At 58.5% G+C, this 23,896-nt stretch overlaps 2 protein-coding genes across 3 annotated transcripts in view; one reads left to right on the forward strand and one right to left on the reverse strand.

The window, feature by feature from the left end:
* Nucleotides 1–1,128: 1,128 nt before the first annotated feature.
* Nucleotides 1,129–6,106, reverse strand: LOC146407280 (uncharacterized). Its single transcript, XM_084996650.1, has 3 exons — nt 5,855–6,106; nt 3,804–4,083; nt 1,129–3,468 (listed from the first exon to the last, which is right to left on the reverse strand). The coding sequence occupies exons 1-3, from the start codon at nt 5,869–5,871 to the stop codon at nt 2,782–2,784; spliced, it is 984 nt and encodes a 327-aa protein (XP_084852776.1). The 5' UTR covers nt 5,872–6,106; the 3' UTR covers nt 1,129–2,781.
* A 974-nt stretch (nt 6,107–7,080) lies between these two features.
* Nucleotides 7,081–23,896, forward strand: part of LMX1B (LIM homeobox transcription factor 1 beta) — an 83,398-nt gene continuing 66,582 nt past the window's right edge. Inside the window, exons 1-2 of one of the 2 annotated variants that reach the window (XM_021101982.2) lie at nt 7,081–7,335; nt 8,156–8,342. In XM_021101982.2, coding sequence (XP_020957641.1) covers nt 7,197–7,335; nt 8,156–8,342 — 326 coding nt within the window. In that variant the 5' untranslated portion in view covers nt 7,081–7,196. The remainder of the gene's footprint in view (nt 7,336–8,155; nt 8,343–23,896) is intronic. The other variant, NM_001258424.2, reaches the window with a different exon arrangement.

Below are 23,896 nucleotides of genomic sequence, written 5' to 3' on the forward strand. Positions count from 1 at the left end.
TGTCTGGGAGGGGGGATGAGGAGAGATTCTGGGAAGCTAGAACATTCTCTCTCTCTCTTTTTTTTTTTTTTTTTTTTGGTCTTTTTAGGGCCACACCTGTAGCATATGGAGGTTCCCAGGCTAGAGGTTGAAGGTTGAATCAGAGCTATACCTACCAGTACACACCGCAGCCGCAGCCACGCCAGAGTTAAGCCGCATCTGCGACCTACACCACAGCTCACGGCAATACTGGATCCTTCACCCATTGAGTGAGGCCAGGGATCAAACCCACGTCCTCATGGATACTAGTCAGGTTTGTTACCACTGAGCCGTAATGGGAACTCTGGAACACCCTCTCTCTTGATGGGGTGTAGTGGGCATAGCGTGTCTCCTTTGCAAATGTATGCATTGCCTACTTCCCTATATGCATATCACACGTCAATAGAAATGCTAAGATAATTTGAGAACAAATACATCAAGACTGCAGTGCTGGGAGGAGAGACAGCCAGCATGGACCAAACGAAATGCACCTGCAGGCTGCATCCTGGGCAGAAGGAGACAATTGAGACAAGTGCCCCTAGCCCTGACACCCTGGCCTGGCTCCTGGTCCTTTGGGAGCACCCCTGCTTCCCAAGCCACACAGGAGGAATACCCATCCTGCCACATGCTGGCTGCCTCATCCGTTCCCATCTCCATTCACCCTGCCTCCAGACTGTGCTGAGCTCCAATTTCAGAGACATGGAGTTACCCTACCGCTTACATGATAACACGACACCCCCCACCCCAAGCTCACCCTTATTTATTATTCATTTTACTTTACCCAGACTACTCAGAGGACAGTAACCAAAAGGAGGCAAGTTCTATTTCCCAAAAAAGCCTTCCTAGAATGGATATTTCAGCAAGCCTGGCTCCCAGCCCGGAGCAGATCCGCACAGCAAACCCAAGGCTGCAAACTCATTTGGTGGCCTCCGTGGTACCCACAGGCCCTCATCAGAGGGGCAGTGATCGGCAGTACAACTGCCTCGGACCCACCCCTCTGCCTGGTCCAGATATCTTGGTTTTATTTTTATTTTCACTCTCATTCTTTTCTGAGGGCCAACAGAAGATGCACACGCCTCCTATACAAAGCGGTACTCTAGCCCAAACGAATGCACATCAAATGCATTTATTTGCACAGACACTCATAAAAACTTTACTAGACACCAAATAATTACAGGAAGAGGCAAACCTCCAGCTCCACCGATCCCCAGCTTTTGAAGTGGATTTAAGATAAAGATCAAATAGGATGGGCGCTGGCCCCCGCATCACACCCAGCCCCCTTCCCCAGCCATGGACCCTCAGGGTGGAGACCAATGAACTTTCTTGCTTTGGGGAATTTGTGTCCAATTCATATAAAATGTCTTTCTACGAGTTATTCTTAGTGTCCTAATGGGGCTTTTATGGCTCCAAATATGGTCCTTGGCCTTTTCTTTGTTCTGGCTCAGGTCCTCCGTCGGGGAAGCTCCTGGTTCTAGATGGGCTGATGAAATAGCCCAGCCCATCCATTTGGCAAGAAATGCAGATTCTTGAGGATAGTGTCTTTTGAAAAATAAATATAAATCGCACCTTGAGAGTCCCACATGGTCAGTTTCAAAGCATTGGGCTGAAGCCCCTAATTCTGTTGCCTTTCACATATCCCCCGCCTGGGCTCCACAGCAGGAGCAAGTAGCGAAGGCTGAGGCTGTCTGTGCTGGATGTCTGGCCACTGCCTGGGGGCAGGGGTCCCCGGTGCCCAGCCCTCGGCTGCCTGGACCTGCCCTAAAGAAAGACAGATTGCTGAGCTCAGCGTGTGGTGTCTGGTTCCCCTCAGGCCCTGGTTGGAGGGAGGCAGCTGTGATGTCCCCAAGTCCTGGGGACTCCCTTTCATCCAAATACTCGGCCAGAGACTTCCTATGTGCCAGGCACTGCGGCGAGCACTTACTTTCAATCTCTCGGCAACCCTGTGGGAACACAGGCTATTATGCCCAGTTTACAGATGAGGAAGCCGCGGCACAGAGAGAGGGCAGAGAACAGAGGTCCCATACCCAGATTGTGAACCAGGTCTTGACCCCACTTCTGACCACTGCCTGGCCAGTGAAAGACCCTAGCCCTGGGCCACCTGGCCAGGGCGCTGTCCCTCTCCAGCCCTGAGGGCTCAAAGCAGCCTTTGGATCTGAGGGAGCCTGATCTCCCGACCCACAGGGGAGAAATCCCATGACTAATGCCCAGACCTTGTGCGGAGAAGTCACGAGTCTGTGGCCAGAGACCCCACCAGCTGGCTGAGGGTGGGGCTGGGCTGCAGGGAGGACAGAAAGATTTTGCCGGGGCTGAGAGGTCCCCACACTGCACACAGACACACACACAGCCTCACAGCCCCACACTATGCCTCACCAGCGACTCTGACTAAAATCCTCTCCCCTGCCCCCTCAGCCTAGAAAACCCGAGATGCACGGCAGAGTGAGAACCTGCTCCCAGCCCTGAGTCGGAAGGACTCCAGCTTGGCCCTCCCCACTCATTCCTCTCTGTGCACCTCCCTGGAGCTCAGGGGCTCCGAGCTCCCAGCAGATACAGGAATCCCCGGCTGTGAGAAGGTGATGGGACTACTTATCACCGAAATCCGTCTCTCTATCAGCTGAGACCAGGCCTGAGGCTTTGACCCACTTGTCCTGTGGTCAAGTACAGCAGGGATTCAAGGAGGAAAGCGTGGTCACCCTAGGCTCTAAAGGCTTGGGCACCCAGCCTCTTCCTGTGCCAGGCTGCCTCCACTTCCTGAGCATCCAGGTCTCAGGACCTTAGGCTACAGTCCTGGGAATAGCATCCCCCTGCCTGGGCCTTGGTTTGGGGATGGCTCTGGTCCTGACTGGCTGCATCCCCATGGATCTGAGTATATCCAAGGCCAACCAACGGTCGGCGAGCCTCGCAGGACGATCTGGGCGCTCTGGCAGCCGACTCTCCCTCCTGGCTGGATGGAACCGCGGCGCCTTCATGCTGCACCCTGTACTCCACCCCTGCCCAGGATTCTCGCTTCCAGCTGGGACTGTAAACTGGAAGGGGACCCCGTGGCTGCCTCTGGACAGAAGCACGGCTCGGGGGAGGATGGACAGTGCTCTGTTGCAGGCAGAGGGGGTCATCAGTCGTGCTCCTGGCGGCTGGTAGAGCAGGCAGGCGCCCGGAGATCAAAGCCCTAAGGAGAGGAGCAAGGAGGAACAGGGAAGGGCTCAGAGATGGGGTGACCGCAGAACTGGGGGAGCTAGGACTCCCGCCGCAGAGCTTCCGCCTCGGTTCTTGCTTTTTACAGCCGACTCGGTCTTTCGTTGGGTGGAGAAAATCTGCAGCTGTTTCTAGCGCTTTAGTCCGAGCCAGAGAGAAACCCGGATCGGCCGGAGCGCCCAGGTGTGAGCCGCCGCCGGCGTCGTGGGTCGGGGATCGCAAGGGCTCCAGTCCCGCGGAGCAAGAAGTCGCTGGCCGTCGCTACAAACAGTACTCCACTTAGGGCCTAGGCCCGGTTACTGCCCTCCAGTCTGCCACGTTTTCAGCAGGGGAAGCGGCAGGGAGGCGCAGGAGCCACGATTGTGCTTGAAAGAGATCTGGGGGCCTCTGCGCGCCTTTGCGAAGGAGCCGGGACCGCCAGCTGACTCAACTGGGGGAACAAGGGAGCCGGGGAGTGGGGACAAAGGGCAAGGAATAGGACCTATGGGGTGATCCGGCGCGGGGCGGGGCGGGTAGGATTAATGGAGTGAGTGGCAAGAACGAAGAGAGGACCCCCCCCCTCCAGGTTTGTGGACTGAGCAGCCCCACTCGCAGACCTGGGAGAGCAGCTGTCTGGGTCTGGTCGCTTCTTGGCAGCTTCGGGCAGCTCTGAGCACCGCCCTCAGCCCTCCGAATGTTGAACCGGGTGGTGTGGGCTGTGACGCCGGCAGGGGCACGGAGTGACGTGCCAAGAGTCTGCGCACCCCAGAAGAGATGAGCCCTGGTATCCGAGGGGAGACCTGCCGCATGTCCTCCTGTCTGGAACCCAGCCTTCGGGCGGCCCGGGAACGCGACCCTGGGCACAGACGGAAGTCCCAGCTCGACTCTGAACGCCGGCTAGAGGGTCAAAGAAGCCTCAGAGACCGGGTCACAAAGGCCCCCATTCGCCAAACGGAAGGAGTATGGAGAAGAGGCTCGGCACGGGAAGGTGGGGAGTGGGACCGGAGGAGGAGGGAACGCTGTACTGGGAATGTGGAATCTGGGGTGGGCCTGTGATGGAAGAGGATTCCTAAGCGCGCTCTCAAGAAGAGGGTCTGGGCCTGGAACCGGGACCCTCTTGCCTACAGGCAGTCGCCCGACAGCAGGTGCAGGAACGCAGCGTTGCCAGCAGAGGGCAGAATGCGCCCGATCGGTCCACCGGCCCTGCGCCCGGCTCTGTGCCGCCCGGCTCTGTGCGCCCGAGCCTTGTCCGCCCGGCTTCTCCCGGCGGCTCCTGCTTCCCTGCCTCAAATGCCCGGAGAGGGTGGCCCGGGCCCGGGCCCAAGTCCAGCCTCGGAGCTCGAGGCTTGGGGTTTCCATGCGGCGCAAGGATCGGGGACCAAGGGCATGTGTGAGAAACTTCCACTTATCCACTGTCCTGGATACAGACACACAAAGACGCCAAGAAATACGTAGAGATGAACACACATACACATACACACACAACTCTGAGGCATCCAAGCACACAGAATCATCCGGAAACTCAAAGGTACATATAGACACACAAAAGTGACAAGAAGATACATAAACAGAAAAGGATCCTAGACATTACACGCAGGAGGAGAGACATACAAAGAACCTCGGCACCCGTATAGAGTGACAGACACAGGGACACATACAAAGACCTACAAAAACACGGAAGATACGGAGGGATGGAAGGCCCAGCAGATTTGCACCCACCCACACACACACACGGATTCAGGGGAATCAGACACAGATTCACACACTCAGCCCAGAAAGTCTCAGGGACGCAGAAAAACTGGATATGCACAGAGACACGGGCGTACAGACACACAAGAGCCTCAGAGGCGGGAGCATCGACACGCACAGACACACACAGATACCCACCGACACACACGCAGGTATTGGGGTGGGGCGGGAGCCTCTAATCCTCCACAAAGCCGGGCCCCTCCGCGGGGCCCCGCGATACAGGGGGCCACTTCTGACCAAGCCTCCCGCAGGCTCCAAATCCGATCCGCCCTCTCGCCTCCAGCGGGGTCAGGGGACCCGCCTCCCTTGCCCTCCGCCCCCGCCCCGCTCCGCGCGGGTGCTCCGCTCCGGGAGGGGCCGGGGCCTCCCCACAGCGGCTTGCGGGGGTCAACCTGCGCCTGCCCCGGGGCCACATTGCCCAACCCCCTCCCGGGGGAGCCGCGCCTCCACTGGGACCCCGGAGGCCGAAGACACAGCCTGCCTGGGCGCCATTCACTGCAGCGCGACACAGCGGCCTGCGCACGGAGCGCGGGTGACGGGCCCGATGGGTGCCAGGCCTGGCGGGCACCCGAATCGGCCTCTCGGTCTCGCCAGCCCTTCGTTCCCCAGTGCCGAGGCCCACTTTGCCCAGGCTGGCCGGGGACCTGTCCCTGCCAAGCGCGGCCTACCGACTGCTAACCGGGTCCCTCTGCCACCAAAGGTCGTCTATCCCAGCGGTCAATTCGATTTCCTTTGAGCAGCGGAACACATGACGTCCCGGGCTTCAGTCCTCGACCTGGGACCACTACCCGCTACCCATGCCTCTCACTCCCAATTCTGTGAGGCCAGGTTCTCGTCCATTGCCTCTACCCCTTCCCGGGATCTTTTCTCACACCTAATCCTCCTCTCAAACCCCACCTCGCCCGAACCCAGGCCTCACCTTTCTCGCCTGCCCATCCACAATCCCGGGACCCCTCCGGGATCTTCGTTCACACCTCCGCCCCATCTCGGTCATTCCTGAAGCTTTCCCAGACCCCCACCCCAAATGTGGGTCTCAATCGCCCTCTCCCCGAGTAAAAGTCCCCTTTGGCAAGTCCTGGGCCAGTAGCCCTCCCCTCTCGCCCGTCCCTGTCCCCGTCCCCCAGTCCCAGCAACCAGCCCTCTCCACGGACCAAAACGGCTCCGGGAAGGCGCCGCCACCCGGGGGACGCCAACTCCGCCCGGTGCGACCTACCTCGGCCGACAGTCGGGGTCCCCGGGCGGCCACTCTCGGCCGGCGCCGTCCCCTGGTGGAGCCGCTGCGCTTCCCGCCGTCCGCGCAGTCTGGCCTCCCTCGCTCGGGGCCACTCCTCTTAGCGCTGAAGCTTTGCAAAATATTAATAATAAAGAAGGCAAGAAAGAAAAAAAGAAAGCCTTCATTCCCCAACTCCCAAATCAATTTTTCAAGGGGGTGGGGCAGAAGGATTTGTTTCGAAGGCGACCCAAACTTCTGCGAGGGGCCAGGGGGGCGCTCGGCCTGGCCGGGGCGCCCAGGCCCGCGTTCGGGGCCAGACGCGTCGCGGGGCGCAAGCCCGGGGCGCGGGGAGCCCTCCCGCGGGGTGGGGGGGCAGCGACGGCACTATTTGACGTGGAGCCGCCGGCTCATCCCGGCGCAGGGATACGAGGCGCACCAATGAGTTCAAATGTCAGGAAGTTTGAGGAGGGGTGAGGCGGCTCCCGGCCGGAGTATCCCTCCGCCGTCAGCCCCAGCTCTAAACCGAGCGGCTCCTCGGGCGCACCATGGCACTGGAGTAGTGCGGGGTGCGCGCCTGGAGCCCCGCGGCCCGCTGCGCCCCGCCCGGGACCCCGCTGTGCCTCCCGCGCCCCCCCAGCCCGCGGGGCCGCCCCTGCACCCCCGCCCCCTCCCCCGCCCGCCGCCGCCGCCGCCGCCGCCACAGCCACCGCCGCCGCCGTCTCCTCCCCGCGGCTCCGTCTGCCGCCGCCGCCGTAGCCCGGCTCCGGGGCTGACAAGCAGGTGACAGAGGAGCCGGCGCGCGTGGCTACGAGTGCCCGCGACAGCGCGGCGCGGACTCGCAGCCGCCCCGGCCCGCCCGCACGACGCCGGGGCCCGGGGCCAGCGCGTCGCCACTCCGCGCTCGCCGGGGGCAGCCCGCGGCCCCAGCCGCAGCCCCGACCCCGCGGGGGCCGCGCCTCCCCGGCTCCGGGGCCGCGGCGGCAAGCGGGCAGGCGGGCGGGAGGGCGAGCACCCTGGCTGGCGGGGCCCGCAGCGCGCCCCGCGTCCCATGGATATAGCAACAGGTCCCGAATCGCTGGAGAGGTGCTTCCCCCGCGGGCAGACGGACTGCGCTAAGATGTTGGACGGCATCAAGATGGAGGAGCACGCCCTGCGCCCCGGGCCCGCTACTCTGGGGGTGCTGCTGGGTGAGTGCGGGGTCGGAACGCCCGAGTGGTCACGGGCAGGGGACAGGGGCCTCGTCCAGAGGTGGACACAAGCGTCCAGGCCAACCGATAAAGGGACTGGTTTGCAGAACATGGGGGCGTGGGCGACAAGACTCTTGGAGTGATCACCAGAGGGGTAGCACGCTCGCCTAGGAAGGCATCCTGAGGGGACAGAAGTACGCAGGGACATCACCTAGGAATAGGGAGGACAGGGCAGCTCCAGCTGCCACCCCCCATCCTCACCGGTCCTCGGTTCTAGAGCTGCCACTTCGGGCAAGAGGTAGGAGGTGGGTGGCAGGGGTGATGGAGGACCCAAGTAGTCACCTTGGCAAGCTCGGGAGTGATGCCAGGTCACTTAGGGAGGGGGAATCTCGAAAAGGAAGCTATGCTCTGGGTCACCCAGAGCACACATTTTGGGGAGATGGGGGACAGAAGACAACGAACGCCACGGTGGGGCGTGTCAGCCAGCGCCCCAGCCTCACCTCGCCTGTCCCGGTCCCAGCCGGCTGCGCCGCGCGGTTCTCCTGTGTGTTAACACCAAGCGCTGGATCTCCGGAGAAGGGGAGAGCGCAGCGCCGAGCCAAGGCTCGAAGCCCGCGGCCTCTCCGCGCCGGAGTCCGCCGACTGGGACGAACCAGCAAGGCTGTCCGGCCCCCGGTGCGGCGGCCGGGGAAGCGCAGGCGGCGGGCGGCGCTCCCCGGCTGCCCTCGCCTTTGGGGCCGGGACTGCGGCACCGCGCGACCCGGACGCTGAGCCAGGCTGGTAGGCGCTGACGGCCGGGCTCTCGCCCTGTGCGCTGCAGGCTCCGACTGCCCGCATCCCGCCGTCTGCGAGGGCTGCCAGCGGCCCATCTCCGACCGCTTCCTGATGCGAGTCAACGAGTCGTCCTGGCACGAGGAGTGCTTGCAGTGCGCGGCGTGTCAGCAAGCCCTCACCACCAGCTGCTACTTCCGGGATCGGAAACTGTACTGCAAACAAGACTACCAACAGTAAGCGCCTCTCGTCCCACTCCTTCCCCGCCGCCGCCGGCACTCGAGCCCGGCCGCCCCCCTGCCAGGTCCGGCCCGTGTCAGCCCTGCCGCCAGCGTCGCGCGCCGCTGGGCCCCTCAGCTCTGAGAACTCCGTGGTTTCCGACCTCCCGGCAGGGCAGAACCATCTCAGCCCCGCCAACCCTGGTAGGGTGGCTGGGAGCCTCGGGCAGCCTCTAGTTGCCATCCTTTGTCCGGGAAACCTGCGCTGGGCAGCTTAGTTGGGTTGAGGGACAAGGCCCAGGTCCGACTGAGAATAAGATGCTGCGGTCGTGGGACAAGGCCTGGCTCCACGGAGGCCTGCAGGAATTGATTTTCAAACGAAAGCAGTGCTTTAGGGAGCGGGGCCCTGGCAGTGTGCTTCCCTGGCCCAAAGGCAGGGTCTGTGGCTGTTTGGGATTCCTGAAGAAAGGAGGTGGAGTGCTGGGGGTGGGGGTGAACTGCTGGAGCAGTGGGGGCTGCCCCCTTCCCTCTAGGCTCACTGGCTGCTGCACTTTCAGTCCCTGATGGAGAGAAAAGGCTATGCATCCTCCCCAAACCGTTCCATGCGGGAATTTTGCACTTAGAATTATTGTTGGCTGGAAGCTGTCTAGGAAGAGGACCTTAAGAGGTGGCAAACCACAATCCGGGCTTCCCATGGGGTGAGAAACTGACCAAGTCAGCCTTCCCCAGCAGCTTTCTTTCTTGCCATGTGTACATGTTGGGCAGGGATGGCCTGCTCTGCTTTGGTGCCGCCTAAGCCTCAGGGCTGAGGTCAGGGACTGTGGGCCGAGCCCTACCTGCTGACTTTTGTTTTAGCTGCGACTCGGTGTGTCTGGCAGGGGGCTCTGGGCAGATAAGCGTAGATTCCGAATTTTTTTCTTTTGATCCTCTGGGTTTTGTGTCTGGCAATATGATGAAGAGGGAGGCAGAGAGAAGCCCAGCAGAAAGAGGGGTATGGGGATCCCTAGAGCAGCAGTTCGGAGACAAGTGGGTGTCTGTGAGAACTTCCTGGTGAAGCCTGGAAAACCATTTCACATGGGGCTGCAGGGTGGGTAGGCTTCTCAGGTGGTTCAGGGCTCAGAGGGGGCTGTGTGTGCCTAAGCCTCTGGGAACAGGCTAGGCTGCCAGTGCTTAGTAGTGAATGAAGCCTACCTGCTCTGCCCAGGAACTGTCCCTAAATCCAGGCCCTGATGGGAAGGGGAGCAGCCGGGGGTGCCCCTGCCCTGCCTCTCCAGCTGCAAGGCTGAGAGCGGAAAATTGGTGGCACTGAAGGGCAGAGCACTTGAGAGGGCATCGGGTTCTACTGGGAAAAGCTCTGGATGAGCCCTATGCTAGCACCTTCTCTGACTTCTGCTTCCCTGGTCGGGGGGCGCAGCAGGAGCTCCTTTTTGTGCCTAGCTCCTCCTGCCAGCTGGGGGGCTCTGCAGGCAGCAATTGGAACCCTGTTCAGTCTCTTCTGGGGTCCCAGAGGCCTCCCCCTCTGTTTGGCGCATCCCAGATTAGGCACACTGCCATTGATCCAGTTTGTGCTACGCCCTGGACTGATTCGATTCCAGTTCCAGGAGAAAGTGAGGCCACCAGTCAGCTCAGCCACAGGCAGGCATAGAGCAGCATAAGTAAAATGAGGAGGAAGTTTAGGGTAGATGGGGCAGAAGGCTTTGGTCTGGCCCCTGGACTGGCTTCTCAGCAGGGTTCACGGGCCTCCAGTCCATACCCTGCTGTCCTGCACCGCTCACCTTGCTCTGCCTCCCAGACCGGGAGCTCGGCTCTGGCAGTGCCACTACCTTTCAGCTCAGCCCGAATGACTTAACATGTGGGCGCTGGAGGCCCAGAAAACTGGAAATGGGCCTCTGAATTATTTGTGCAGGTTTCTTTGGGGGAAAATTTTGTTTCCATATTGTAAATATTCTTTCCAGTCTCTTGTGCATACGTACCTATTCTCTCATCCCCATGCCCAGTCATCTATAGAGCTTTTCTTTAAAACAAGGAGAGGATGGTTCTTCAGAGCACAAAAGTATAAAGTCACAAAATTGGAACTGGATGATCCCTTAGAACTGAACGGCCAACTCCCTCATTTTCCAAAACAACTGAACATCAGCTATTGCTTTGCCGAGAGTATATTTGTTTAAAAAAGAAAAAAGGCTCCAAAGAGCTTTCTCCCTCCGTGCAGTTAGGGTATGTTTTCAAGTGAATTTTGGGTCAGGGCGAATCTCCCCGGAGTCTAGGTCGTGCGGATGGCAGACACCCATTATTCACACCGCTCACAATGCCCTCCTCCTCCCACACCCGTCTTTCTTCATGTAACACCAAGTAGGTATCTGCATTAGGTGGACCGGTTAAAACGGCTGAAGAGGAGTTGTTATCAAGACAGACCTGGGGACAAATACCTCATGAATCTGGCATCAACTTTTCTCCCAGAGAGCCAGTGCAAAAGGCAGGCAGGGGCTCACTGGGAAGCGATGTTCTTTGCACAATAAAAATGTATTTCACGATGTATTTTTTCTTTGAGGGTTGCAGATGCATATTTATTGCATCTGTGCGCAAATGCCTTTCAGAAAAGAATCCAGGCAAGTGGGCGCAGAAACGTGCCTTCTCGATTTTGCGGAGTCTGTGCGTCAGCGGTATTGGGAAATTAACAACCCCCCCACCAATAACTTTTGAAAAATGTTTCTTCGTCCTCGCGAGGAGCTGCTGGGCTCGGTCCTTGGAAAGAGATTGCTATTTTTATTAAGCGTCTCTTCCTCCTTTCGATTTGGTTTAAAGATCTAGGCCGCCCAGAGCACAACGTTATTTTACGCACCACAGGGGTGATTAATTGACGTTCGGGCGCCTTTAATAGCATTTGATAAAACCCACCCGCGAGTCCTGGACTGCATAGGAGCGCGGGCCACGCATGTGGGCATTTTCACGCAAAATTCGGAAGGCTCCTTTTTCCCAGTCCTTGTTTTTTTTTGGGGGGGGGCTCCTTCAGCGGGTGGGGGAGGGGGACCATCGGCTCGTTCTCCTGCGCCCGCGGTTCTGGCCCCTCGGCAGCCTGAGCTCCTTCTGGGCCCGAAAACCCGGTTAGAAACCGGGAGGAAGCGCGGCCTCCAAACCCAGCATCACACACCCTGCTCTCCTTCCTCCGCCGGAGGACCCACGGGAGGGGTGGGGGAAGACCACATAACCCCCTCCTCGTTTTTTTCGCTCGCCGCTTAGCCACACAGAGTTATGTAACTCCTTTCTTGCCGTCTGTCGCCCGTCTGGAAAGGGTTTCTGTCTTTCTATCCGAGGAGGTGGCGGATTCCGGGAGGAGGCTCCGGAAGGGGGGGAGGGTCGGTGGGAAGCGTCCAAAAATCTGTCACAAAATGGAGCCTAATGGCTTGGAAGCCGGCTTCCCAGGTCTGGCGACCCGCGCCTCGTCGGGGTGCGAGCGGGAGCCTGCGTGCGCCGGAGACGCGGGGCGCCTGCCCGGGCCGCGCGCCCACCTCGGCGACCCCGGCTGGCGGCGCCCTCCCGCCCCCGGGCCTGCCCGGGCCGCCTCGCCTCTCGGCCGCCGCAGAGCCCGCGCGGTGCCCTTGGCCTGGCCTGCCCAGGTAGGATGCGCCCACTGCCGCAGGAGTGGGGCAGCGAGGCTTTGACCGAGTTTCGCAAAAAGCCGTGTGAGTCCCGGGGTGATTTTTTTTTGTTTCCCCTAAATTTACCCCAGCTGGCTTCGGCTCCAGTGGCTCAGCGCTGCTCTTCCCAGCACATTCCTTTCCTGGGAAGTGTTTACACCGGGAAAGGCCTTCCTGGGAAGCTCACCTCTCCTCAGAACGCGGGTGTGGCGCAGGGGGAGAGCAAAGTCAGGCCTCAGCCTTCTGGGGGCTGCTGCTCCCAGCTAACGGGGTCTCCCTTAGGTCCTACTGCAGGGTGCCAGCTTCTAGCAGCAGCCCCTCCAGCAATGGGAACCCCAGCTGGCATGGCCTCCATCAGACTAATTCAGAGCTGCAGACACCCCTGCCCACAGCCTGGGGTAGAGGCCCTGTCCTGGAAATGGATTTCCTTGGGAGGAAGGGCCAGCGCTCCTGGTCAGAAGGACTCCGTAGTGCTCTCCCTGGAGGTCTGAGGGCTGAAGGGCTCCCTCTGCCAGCCCAAGTCTGGGGACCCTCTGGCCCCTGGGAGGCGGCCTCTGCATTTAAACCTCCCTCCCGTGGCTGCAGGCGGAAGGGTAAGCCAAGGCCTTCCTGAGGCCGAAGTCCTCCGCTGCTGAAGGAAGGCATTATTCACAGCTGACTCCTGGCTCACCCTCTATTCCCCAGGCTCTGGGCTGGTGTAGCCTAATTTGTTTGCTGGGTTTTTCTCCAGTGGGGGAAGCGGGCTGTGAGGCTCTCCTCTGGGGTATGTGATCTGCGCCCCTCAGCTCCCTCCCATCTGTCCAGTGGAGTCAGGCTTAGGACCACAGGCCCCTGACACCCACCTGAGCCTCTTCTATAAAATGGGGGACATACCTACGTGGGGTGAAGTATCTTAGAAGGAATCTAATCAGCATGCCCCAGTGGACCTGGTATATCTTGCCTGGCATGTTCTTAATTCTCTGGAAATTATTGTTATTACTTTGTCGCCATCAGCATGGCAAGGAATGCCTTGTCTCCAAGGCCACACACCCAACTGCCCATGGGTTCCATGCCAAAGAGAGAGGCAGCTGGCAAGCTGGGGTTGCCTTAAGCCTTCTATGCAGGAAGGTAAGAGGCACCCCTGGGAAAACATCCTCTTTGCCTGAGTGAGACACTAAGAGACAGACCTGGGTTCACCTCCCAGCCCCTGGACTCAGCAGCTGTGTGGTCTTAGCCAAGTGGCTGCTCATCTCTGAGCCCCAGGTTCTCTGTGAGCAGAGTTGGGGGGGGTGATATAATTTCTCAGCGTGGTTGTGAGGGTTTGGATTTGGGGGGCCTTCACTAAATGTTCCATACTCCATGAGATCCAGTATCGTCTCCTGCACCTCCAGAGAGGCAGAAAAGCTTCTGATTATGTGGGTGAAAGATGCCAACTGTGCATTATCAGGAAAGGCAGGCAGCAGGGTGGGCCTGGTGTGCTGGCCTATTTCTTCATGAGGGGTGGCAGCTGGGCTGAGGCAAAGATCTTTCCACTGGGGGACAATCGGAATTTCCCAGGTCTGCGGATAGCTTGGAAAAGCATGCTCAATAATATAATTTAATATTTGGAAAACTGCTCATGTTCATTGCTTTTGTGATTCAAATGGCAGAAAATAAGCTCAACCAACATCTCCAAGGCTGGAGGGGAGATCCAGAAGAGGGGGTGTATGAGGGAGAGCTCCAGAGAGCTGTATGTTTCTCAGAAGATGAGGTTCAAAAGGTGAGAAGCACCAGCGCAGGCAGTCGGAAGGATCCTGCAGTCTGGGGAGGTGTCTTGGTCCATGAAGAGCTGGCAGTGCTTCCCCAGAGAACTTCCTCTACCCAGCAGCTGTGAGATTTTTTAAACAGAAAACACACACACACACACACACACACACACACACGCATACAACCACCCTGTGCTGTTTTGGCATTAGTTAGGCGGAGGAATGGAGGATATGCTCAATGACATGAGTTATAACTTGTAATTTGTTGGACACCACAGTCAGGCCTCAGCTCTAGGGGAGGGAGGAAGAGAGGGATGGTCCCCTCATCCAAGGCCCGTGTGAGCTGGGGGTGCAGGAGGACCCAAGGCCCTTGGCTCTCTGGTTGACCCAGCCCTCGCCAGCCCCAGACTCTGTGCTGATGGCAGCAGAGAGCAAAACCAAAATTATATATATTTATTACCACTGCAGTCAGAAGTGGGGAGGCAGCGGTGGTGAGGGGAGGGCCAGGGGGAAAACCATATTTGAAAAAGTTGATTCACGAAGGCAGAGGAAGCCAAGTGGCAGACGTTTGCCATTTCATCGACCGGCTGGTGTTCTCCATTCATGTCATAAATGTCTCCTGTCATTTGAAGCCAAAAGCAACATGATTTGGCTCCCCGGTGGCCTATAGGGTTTTTCTCCTTTTCTCTCTTTTTTTTTGCCGTAAATGTTTATTTGTTAATAATATACTTTAAACAGCCTAGCCTTGACCTCAAGTCTCCTGAAGCATCCATCTTCTCTCAGAAAAATCTTTCAAAGTTTGTGTAATTTTGGGGGGAAGGTGTAACTGACAGGGCAGTGAAGGGCCTGTGTTTGCTTTAACTACTGTGGCGTCGGGGTGGAGGGGGTCTAAGTGGCCACTGGGCTCTGAATGGCAACTTTCTTGGGTTTCAGGCCTGGCTGACAGCACTTCCTCGCTGCCCTTTACCTTTGCTTCGTCTGATCAGTACAAATAAATTTCCTCACTGGCCCTTCCTTTGTTTCTCCCGGGGCACTGTTGTATCCATTTCTCTTCAGCGCCTTGACTGGCAGCGCTGGACCTGCCTGGTGGACCCTGGGGCCCTGAAGGGAGGTGGGGGCACTTTCGGGGTCTGTGTGAGCACATTGTGGGGGGAGGGGGCCTTGTCTCAAGTGAGAGGCATCAGGCCCAGACCAAGTATGCCTGCCGATGGCAGAGCACCTGGCTGGCCTGGCGCTTGGTGAACTGGGGTGGGGGAAACTCCCGGTGCCTGGAATCTGGTTCCAGAAGAAACAACGATGTTTGCCTCCTGGCTGGCCGTGTTATAGAAGGTTTCCTCAGGAACTGTGAGGTGGTTGCGAGCCAGGGAGGGCTCTAAAGGCTGCCTAGAGCATCAGAGGTGCCCACCCGGGCCAGGCAGGAGGGAGGAGACCACCGAGCACTCGGCTAGGTGAGGAAGATGGCGAGCGTGCTGGATCACGGGATGCCTCTGCTGGCCCTGCAGCAGCAAGGACGGTGAGAGGGGAGGAGCAGCACTGGGGTCTGAGCTGGGTGTGACTGCTGTTCCCCCCACTCCTGCCTCTCTCTTTCTTTCCTCCGGGACTCAGTGACTGTTGTCATGTGACTCCTGAATTGCCATAGTTACTGGGCTGCGCGGGTGTGGGCCCTGGCCCAGGCCTGGAGTGGCCCAAGCCTGTGGAGGTGGAGAGGTCCGGGGCCACCTCCTTCATTCAAAAGGAGAGCCCTCTGAGCGGGGCACCTTTTCTCAAAGCAAAGAGTAGCCTGCAGTTTCAGATCCAGGATGGAGAACGTCTCCAGCTCCCCAGTGCCACAGGTCAAGTGCATTTAGGAAAGCTGATGGCTCTTCTTGAGCCTCAGTTGCTTTCTCTGAGAAATGGGGCTGCTAATTCCAATCTCACAGGGTTGCTTTGAGGAAAGCCAAACAAACTCAAAGGTGCCAGGCCACATTCGGCACTCAGTCAACCTACGTTTCCTTCCTTCCTGCCTGGGAAGTAAGCTGGAGGCTCCCTGCCTGGCAGGAATGCATTGTCTGCCCTGCGTGGGAGGCCCAGACAGTGTAGCCTCCTAAACATGCCTCCTGGAGGGGCCTTGCCCACCTTCTTGCTCTCCACCTGGGTGTGGACTGGTGCTCAGAGTTTCTTTCTTGCTAAAGGGATAGGGCAGCTCTGGCTGTCAGAAACTGGTCCTTGGAGGCAGGCAGTCAGCAGCCTGTGGATGGACCCCCATTACTACTGTGGCACGTGTGTCCCCAATTTTTCCCAACAAACTCTTGAGCGTGGCCAGTGTGGATGTGAAGTGGCAGGAGCAGAGACTTACTAGCCCCCGAAGGCAGGCCAGAGCAGTGCATCTAGAAGGAGAGGAGTTGGCATTTCTTGAGTGGCTTGGATGTGCACTGACCTTTTTTGCTCCCGATACAGGTGAGAAAACCCAGACTGAGGGAGTTAAGTAACTTTTCCCCAGGTCCAGTTACTCTGGAGCAGATTCTTTCCCAAGCAGGTCTAACTCCCAAAGCCGATGGGACCCCCAGGCCCTCACACTTGACCTTCTGAAAGCTCCAGATTCCAGGTCTGGACACTGGTGCTCCCGAGAGTGCCCAGCCCAGAGGGCGGGAGGTGGGGGTGGCACGGCCGGAGGTTGGAAGGGGTAGAGTTGGGTGGGTCACTGCCTTCTCCCTCCAGAATGCCCCCAGTAAGGCCAGCCCTTTCTAGAGATGGGAAAAGGTTAGAATAACTGCCTCTCTCCGCGGTGAGCCTCCTTTGCTGCCCTCCCTGCCCCCCGCCCCCAGGCGCCCCTGGTAGGGCGGCTCTCAGCGTTTCCACTCATGTTCTCCTCCAGGCCCACCTTTCCGAGGGTTCCTGCTCCTCATCCTCCCTTACCCGCGAGTGGGGCAGCTGGGGTGCACAGGCTCATCGGCTCCCGGGCTCCTTGGCCGAACCTCGGGCGCCAGCGGTGGTTGATGAATTTCGGTGTCACCAGGGGTTTAGCCCGGATTTGGGAACCGCGCGCTCTAATACGCGCACACGGTCCTGCCCTTTCTAAAGCGCAGCCCTTTCACCCAGCCGCTGATTTATGAAGGAATCCGATCCCGGGACGGGCTGGGCTGGAGCCCGGGGCCCCTGCGGCAGCCTTCGGGCTCCTTCGCGCTGCGGAGGCCCTTGGTGGCTCCGGGCGTTCTCCTGGGCTGCACTCAGGGAGCCCTGCCGGGCGGGGCCTCCCGCGGCTCAAGAGTCCCCTCGGAGCCACTTTAAACCCGCTGGAAGGGAGCAAGGCTGGCGGAAAGGAGTTCGCGTTTTCCTTGGAATCGAGCAAAGCCCTCGCCCCTCCCCAAGCCCTCCAGCCGACCCCCTCGGGCAGGCCCCAAAGCAGCGAGATTGAGAGGTTTGTTTATCGAGGGAATAGAAAATTGAAAAAAGAGTCTAAGACCGTTTTCCCGCCTGAGATGTGTGCAGAGTCCCTCAGCTCGTGGAGGCGGCGAGGGATCGCCCGAGTTCCCGGCGCGGACCCCGGGGCCGACCCAGCCCCCTCCCTCCTGCCCCCGGCCCGCAGCGCGGCGGGAGGGCGGATTTTTTTCAGATTTAGTTTGCAGGGGGGAAATGGGGTTGTATCAATCCACAAATATTTACTCTTAACAGACTTGTATCTGTGGAGATTTCGAACAAAGACAGTTTAGGGGGATTACAAAAACCCTAAACCCCGTTTTTCTCCCGGACTTGGTGCTTTAAATGCCAATTACAGGCGAGCCATATCCAACAGCAACGGGGGGAGGTGAGCAAGATCTGGGGAGGGAGTGGGGGGCGAGTCCAGCCATTAAATGTAACTTTTCATTATGAAAAGGATTTCGCCGGTTTTATCTTCTAATAAGATTATGTCAGGAACACAAGTACCTAGGATGGTGCTGAGTGACAGGGCTCTGTCGTTTAATCAGAGGCTGCGCCGCTCAAACCGCGGGGCCCTTTGTCCGACGGAGTGAACGACGGAAACTTGCCGTCCTAATCCCCTTATTCATGTCAAGCAGAGAAAAGAAGCCGAGCACCTTACAACCGTGTCCCCTCCACCCCTTCCGAGGGTGGAGGGAGGAGGGGGGCTCTAGCCCTGTGGCCCCCCAGTGCCTAGTGTCTCCCAGCGCTCTTGGGTCTCCTGAGCGTTGCAGCAAAGGAGGGGGAAGGGGTTGCTTTGTGGGAGCCTCAATTGTCAGCTTCTGGGAAATGGGGGCAAGGGCCCCAGGACCAAAGGATACAGGTTGGTGGGAATTTTTGCCTCTGCTGATGGAGAGCAAAGACCCCATCTGTCCCCCTTTCCCAAGAAAAGTGGCCTTGGGCAGTGCATGCCCTCCATCCCCATTGAGAAGCAATAAGAGGCAGAATGGAGATGCCAGGCTGGGGTCCTCCGAGGGGCAGATTTTGTCAGATGCCCGGGACTGAGGTATCCACGCTGGTGCTTCTGCGAGTCTCAGGGCTGACCATTCCCGGTTGCCCGCTCGGCCCCTTTCTTCGAAGGCGAATTCCTTTGTTCGACCCCCTCGGAAACCTGCTTCTGCACCGGGCCAGTGGCGCCTTTATTCTTGCCACCACCGCCACCCCTGCACGGTGTGCAGATCTTTCCTGTGGTGCTCTGGCCGTGCAGATCCAGCCAGGTCCACAGAACGAGCCCTCGACGTGCCGCCCTGCCTGAGTCCGGGCTGCCTGCTCCGACAGCTAGAACTCCAGTTCCGCAGCAGGCGCCGCAGGCTGGGACTTGAGCACCCGGGCTTGAGCCCCGGGCAGTGGCAGCGTAAGCCTCTGGCCACAGTGGGAAGCCTCGGGGCCTCTGAGAAGCCACCATGCAAGGCTCCGGGTTGCCGCACAGGCTGAAAAAAACCAAAAGCAAAACCAACACCCAGCAAGTGAAACCCGTGTGCCCCCAGGGCCCCGCTCTGCACCCCTCCAGAGGAGCAAGCCAGAGACCTCCTGCTCTGGCTTCTAGGATCTCAGACTCAGAGCCCCAGAGTCAAGGAGCTGGAGGGGGACTTCGTAGGAATTTGTCTCTAATATAGCCGGCTTCTGGGCCTCCTTTTAAAGCTCTTAGGTTGTGCTCTGGGGCAGCCTCCTGGGGACCCCTGAGCGCCCCAGGAGCGCTCTGAAGACGCCTGACTGCACGCAGTCTCCTCCCTCTCGAGCCCAGGCTCCGGGTGTGGGGAGGATCGGGCTGAGAGCAGGATGTCACCTCGTAAAAGCGACAGGCAAGGGCTGTTTTATGGGGAGGGAGAGGGGGCAGGAAGTGATGCTTCCATCTCTGGCCACTCTGGGACAGAGAGCCCCATGGAAGGAGCCCCATCTGGGCAGGGGACAGCCAGGGGGACAGGGCAGGAACAGGAACAGTCGGGGCTGTGGCTACTAAGCAGGGAAGGGGACCTGAGGACTTGGGAGCCCAGAGCTCACCTCCCGCCTGTGCTCTCACGGAGCCCCCTCGGCAGTCAGTCTAGGGCTCAGTCGGGCGGGTGGAGGAGAGACTTTCTCCCTCCAAACACTTGATACCAACTTTGTCTTTTTGGCAAGAAAAATAAGCCTTGTTTGGAAAGGGGGGGTGGTGGTCGAGCGAGTGAGGGAAGGGGGGAGCCGGCAGCAGAGCAAACTTTGCGGATTAGGTTTCAGCGCCTCCGCCCCACCCCCAGCCCCGCGGCGGTGATTTGTGTGCGGGGGTCTGTGACCCTGCGAGGCATCAAACGGCCCGCGGGAACCGGCCGAGTTCAGAGGGACAGTGGGCAGAGGGGCGGCCTAAGACAACGCAGATGGTTCATATCAGCCCGGCCGGGCCAGCCCCGGGCTTCGCAGTGTCTGCCCCATGGCCTGGGCTCCTCGGCAGGGAAGAGGCCCGGGGTCTTCCAGGGAGGCCAAGGCACGAGCGGTCAATGGCCAGTGGGCCCCGGCTGCAAGCGGGCGAGGCGGGCAGTGACGGGGTTCTTCCAGCAGGCTGTCCTGACCCCAGCAGCTCAGGTGGGGCCTGACCTCCGTCTGTCTGGAGTAGCCTCTGAGGTTGGGGAACGGAGACCCTCCTGCCTCTGCCCTCCAGCATCTGGGGCTCATGCAGGTCAAACTGCCCCTCCCCAAGGGACCTCTAGTAGCCTTTCTCCTCTCCCGGAGCCACCCTGTCCTCGGCCTGCTTGCTGTGACGGGTTTGGGGAGCGTCCACCTCCCTCTGGCATTCCTTCCTCCTTCATTCATTCTACCACCAAGGTAGAACGCCCTTCCTCCCTCTGCCTGCTCAGCCCTCTGACTGGCCTGGGCTAACTCCTTTCTCCCTCCCAGCCCTAAGGGGAAGCTGGGACAGAGTCTCACTCATACCTTGGCCCAGAGCCTTGCTTCGGCGGTAGGGCCCTATTTGGTTTGGGGTGGGAGGGGTGCTTACCCACGCTAGCCTTGGCCCTGAGCCTGCTGCCCCGCCCCCCAGAGCTGGAGTCCTGCTGTGGACACCAGCACGCCCAGGCCTCCCAGCCCTGCTCTCCAGGACCTGGCTTTCTCTGAGACCTCCGGGGACCTCTTCACTGACCTCAGAGAGGGTGTGGCAGGGCCACACCCACCACTGGGACCTTGGGCTGGTTTAGACTGTCCCAGCTGAAGGGCTCCTCAAGATCCTTGTAGAAATCGAACACGGAGGCCCAGATAATGGCCAGGACTTGCCCCAGATCTTACTTGGTTGTAGCAGAACAGGCAGGAACCTCAGTCTGGCCTGCTGCCAGGTTAGGGATCTACGAGGCAACTCCGCAACTCTTCCTCGAACCCTGTTCCAGACTCTGGCTTTCTCAGTGACTTAGTCTGTCCCTCCGGGCTGAGGTCACTTGGAGGGGAAGGTCCTTCAATTCTGGGGCCCGAGAGGGGGTTAACAGGCCTCCATGATGAATTGATATTGCGAGCTTTCTGGATAGTGTGGGGTTATGTGGGTGGGGGGATTTTATCTTCTCAAGTGGCATCTTGAGGGACAAGAGCTGGGTGGGCGCAGTGCCACATCCCACCTTCTCTCCATCCTCCAAGCGTCTGACTCTCAGACACCCTGGGCTTGGCTCTTCCTCTGCCGCAGGTCACCGGGAGGCCAGCAGCCTAGGCAGGGCCACAGAGGGCCACTGGGCTGCCTGGACTTCTCAGGGCTCCGTCTCCCAGGGTCCCTGCCTCGGGGGAGCAGCCGGCTGGGTCATCTGTGCACGGAAGACACATCTGTCCTCCACATGTTGGAGGCCGAGCAGAGGACATGTGGTTTGGGACGTGTTATCTTAATCATATTTATTAACCAATCTTGAAATAAAAAAAAGAGTTTGATATTGTTCCGATTCGGAAAAGATCCCCAAATCTACATGGCAACAGATCAGGAGAGACCGCCGGCAACCGCCAGGTTTCTTTCAGCTGGGATCGGGACATGGCTTTGGAAGTTCTTTGACTTGTTCTAGTGCGGTGGAATCTCTATGCTGTGAAATAACACTTACCGCTTTCATTTTCCCAAGCAGAGATCTGAAGCAAAATTAATTACCCGCCTTGACTGATAGTTGTTCTGTTGGAGTATGGTTCTAATCCTTATTAACATTCTCTAAAGTCAGGCATGAAATATGACTTTTGCACCACACTCTTTGGCATATGTTTTTCTTTTCCAGGATATTTTTCAGCCTATCTCCAAGGCTCGCCGCTGTTCATTATTTTTGCCATAGGTCTAAAGTTGCCAGCCCCGGAGCCAGTCCCGCACAGCCAAGGGGGTGGGGAGTGGGAATGACACATCTCTGCTCACAACGCAAATTGCTTCTGATTATTGAGCTTTGAATGTTTTCCTCCATCATGTTTTTATTAAAAACTCCAGCATATTTACTCTTGATGGTGTCTTCAATTAGGTTCTTTTTTTTTTTTTTTTTTTTTTTAAAGCTGGGGGTTCCCCTTTCCATAGCAGTACGTAAAGAAAATAGTTGTTATGACCGCAAAATTACCGTCCAAACCTGGTTCTAGTAAATCTGGCCCTGCTTTGACAAGCCCAGCAGGCTGGGAGCTTTTTTTTTTTTCTGTATTCCAGCTGCTGGGGAAACAGCCCAGGGAGGAAGCCCACAGAAGCCTCCGTTCTGCAGGGTACTCGGGGAGCCTCTCAGGAGCTGTCACATCCCAAGCTTGTGAGCTACAGAAGGGGGTCTGGCTGCAGGGGGGCTTGCCGATTGGCAGGCCCAGCCCGGACAGCACACAAGAACAGCAGCCGCAATAACAATCACCGCTGATGCTTGTTGGACAATTGTGGTGTGTCAGGCGCTGCTCTAAGCGCCTCATATTCTTTCCGACGATAGGACACAGGCGCCGTTATTATTTTCATTTTCAGATAAGGCAAGGGGCACCGAGAAGTTGAGTAACTTGCCCAAGGCCACACAGCTAGTGAGTAGAACTGGGATTGGAGCCCAGGCGTTCTGTCAGGAGCAAACTTTCAGTGATCCTTTGGGAGGCAGGTTCCGGCCCCTTGCTGGGTTCCATGCCTTGGCACCAGAGCCCAAGGCTATTTGTTGAATGAATGCTTCATAATTTAAGGCCAGGGTTCGTTGTGTGCTGCCTGTGGTAGAGGTTCCAAGGGGACTGGCTCCTTGAATCTTCTCACTGCCCTGGGCAGGTATTAGTATTATCATTTCCCATTTTGCAACCTTGACCTGAGAGGTGCATTTTCCCAAGGTCATGCAGCATCAGGTAGTGATGAGAAGAGCTACCACATATCCTGGGCATATGTTGTGTCTAGGCTTAGGGCTAAGCCCTCGGCACCCCAGATCTTAGAGTTCCTAAAAGCTCTGTTGTTTACGCGTGTTTCCAGGTAACAGGACTGAGGCTCAGAGAGATGAAGCCACACACCCAAGGTCACACAGCCAGTGGGGAGCTGTACCGGCACAGAGCCAGCATCTGCACATGCCAAGACGTGACCACTCTTGAGCCTTGAGGGGCCTGGGATAGGGGGAGCACGCGGACCAACCTTTTTGGTGGGTCGCATTTGGGCTGAACAACTGTCCTGGCAGTTGTAGGTGGGGAGAAGCGTGTCTGTGACCTGCCTCATGCTGACAAGGCATGGTGTCATCCCATCCTAGCCTCCCCCTCACATGGGGAAACTGGGGCACAGAAAGCTTAAGTGACTTGCCCTGGGTCACAGAGCTAGCAGGCAGCCGATGAGGATGCCACTCCGGTATACTGGCTTTGGGGCGGTGTTTCTCAGGCAGGGCGTCTGACTCATCATCTTCATCATCAGCGTTGTCAGCATCATGCATGACCATCTCCCAGTGCCTTCTGATTGCTTGGCAAATACACAATGACAGCAGGGAGGGTCCCAGAGGGAAGGTGATTTTCCCAGTGTCACCCTGCAAGAGGGAGCTGGCCGGGGCGTGCCCTCCTGCTCTGGGTAAGGGGACAGGGGAGCAAGACCAGCCCATGGATGGGCGCTCTGCCAGTTCTCCCAGGGCTGGCTTTACTCTGGCCCTGCCTTCTAGGATCAGGCTGTCGTACAGCAGCTCCAGGCAGGCTCTGCTGCCTTTTGAAGGGGACAGCCGCCTGAGCCTGTCACTTTGAACTGCAAAGGGGCCTGCGGTGAGGGCTCGGCCCCCTCCCACATGCCCCTGCCCGCCCACCCCTCCCCGGTCTGGTTCCAGTCGGCAGGCCTGGAGCCGGAGGGGCGGGCAGGGCGGCAGCCCCGCTGTGGGATGTCAGCCTGATAAGTGAGCAGCGGCAGACCCCTGGAGGAGGATGGAGCAGGCTGCCCACTGGTCCAGCTGTCCCACGTGGCCAGAGTTCAAGCCAGTCCCCGAGGTGCCATCCTCCCACAGACATGCTCTCGTGGCTGCGGAGAAGCATCTCCCCAAATGTCAGAGATTTAAATTAAAATAACAGTAATGATACTAATAGTAATAATAACTTGTAAAAGGAAACCTCTTGCCCCAGGGCACAGAGAGTATCACAGAATCAACCATGAGCTCTGCTTGGTAACTGCTCAGTGGCAGGAAGTCAGGAGGGGTATTAGGGAAGAGGCTGGTGCATCTGGGCAGCTGATGACCAGGAACCCAGCTGGGGGCCCTTTAGTTGCTCAGCCAGGTCCGCTAGGCTGGGCCAGGTCCGCTAGGCTGGGCCAGGCTGGGGCCGACCCACCCTATCCTCAGAGAGCTCCTGGGCTAAACGGAGGTAGTGGGGTGGGAGCAGAGGTAAGCAGATGTCATGCCAGCACAGTCCC

Source organism: Sus scrofa, chromosome 1 (genome assembly GCF_054392235.1).
Source record: "Sus scrofa isolate SSC_HxYL_T2T_F1_AM1 chromosome 1, Sscrofa_HxYL_maternal_Yorkshire_Landrace_v2.0, whole genome shotgun sequence".
In the NCBI taxonomy this organism is placed as follows: domain Eukaryota; kingdom Metazoa; phylum Chordata; class Mammalia; order Artiodactyla; family Suidae; genus Sus; species Sus scrofa.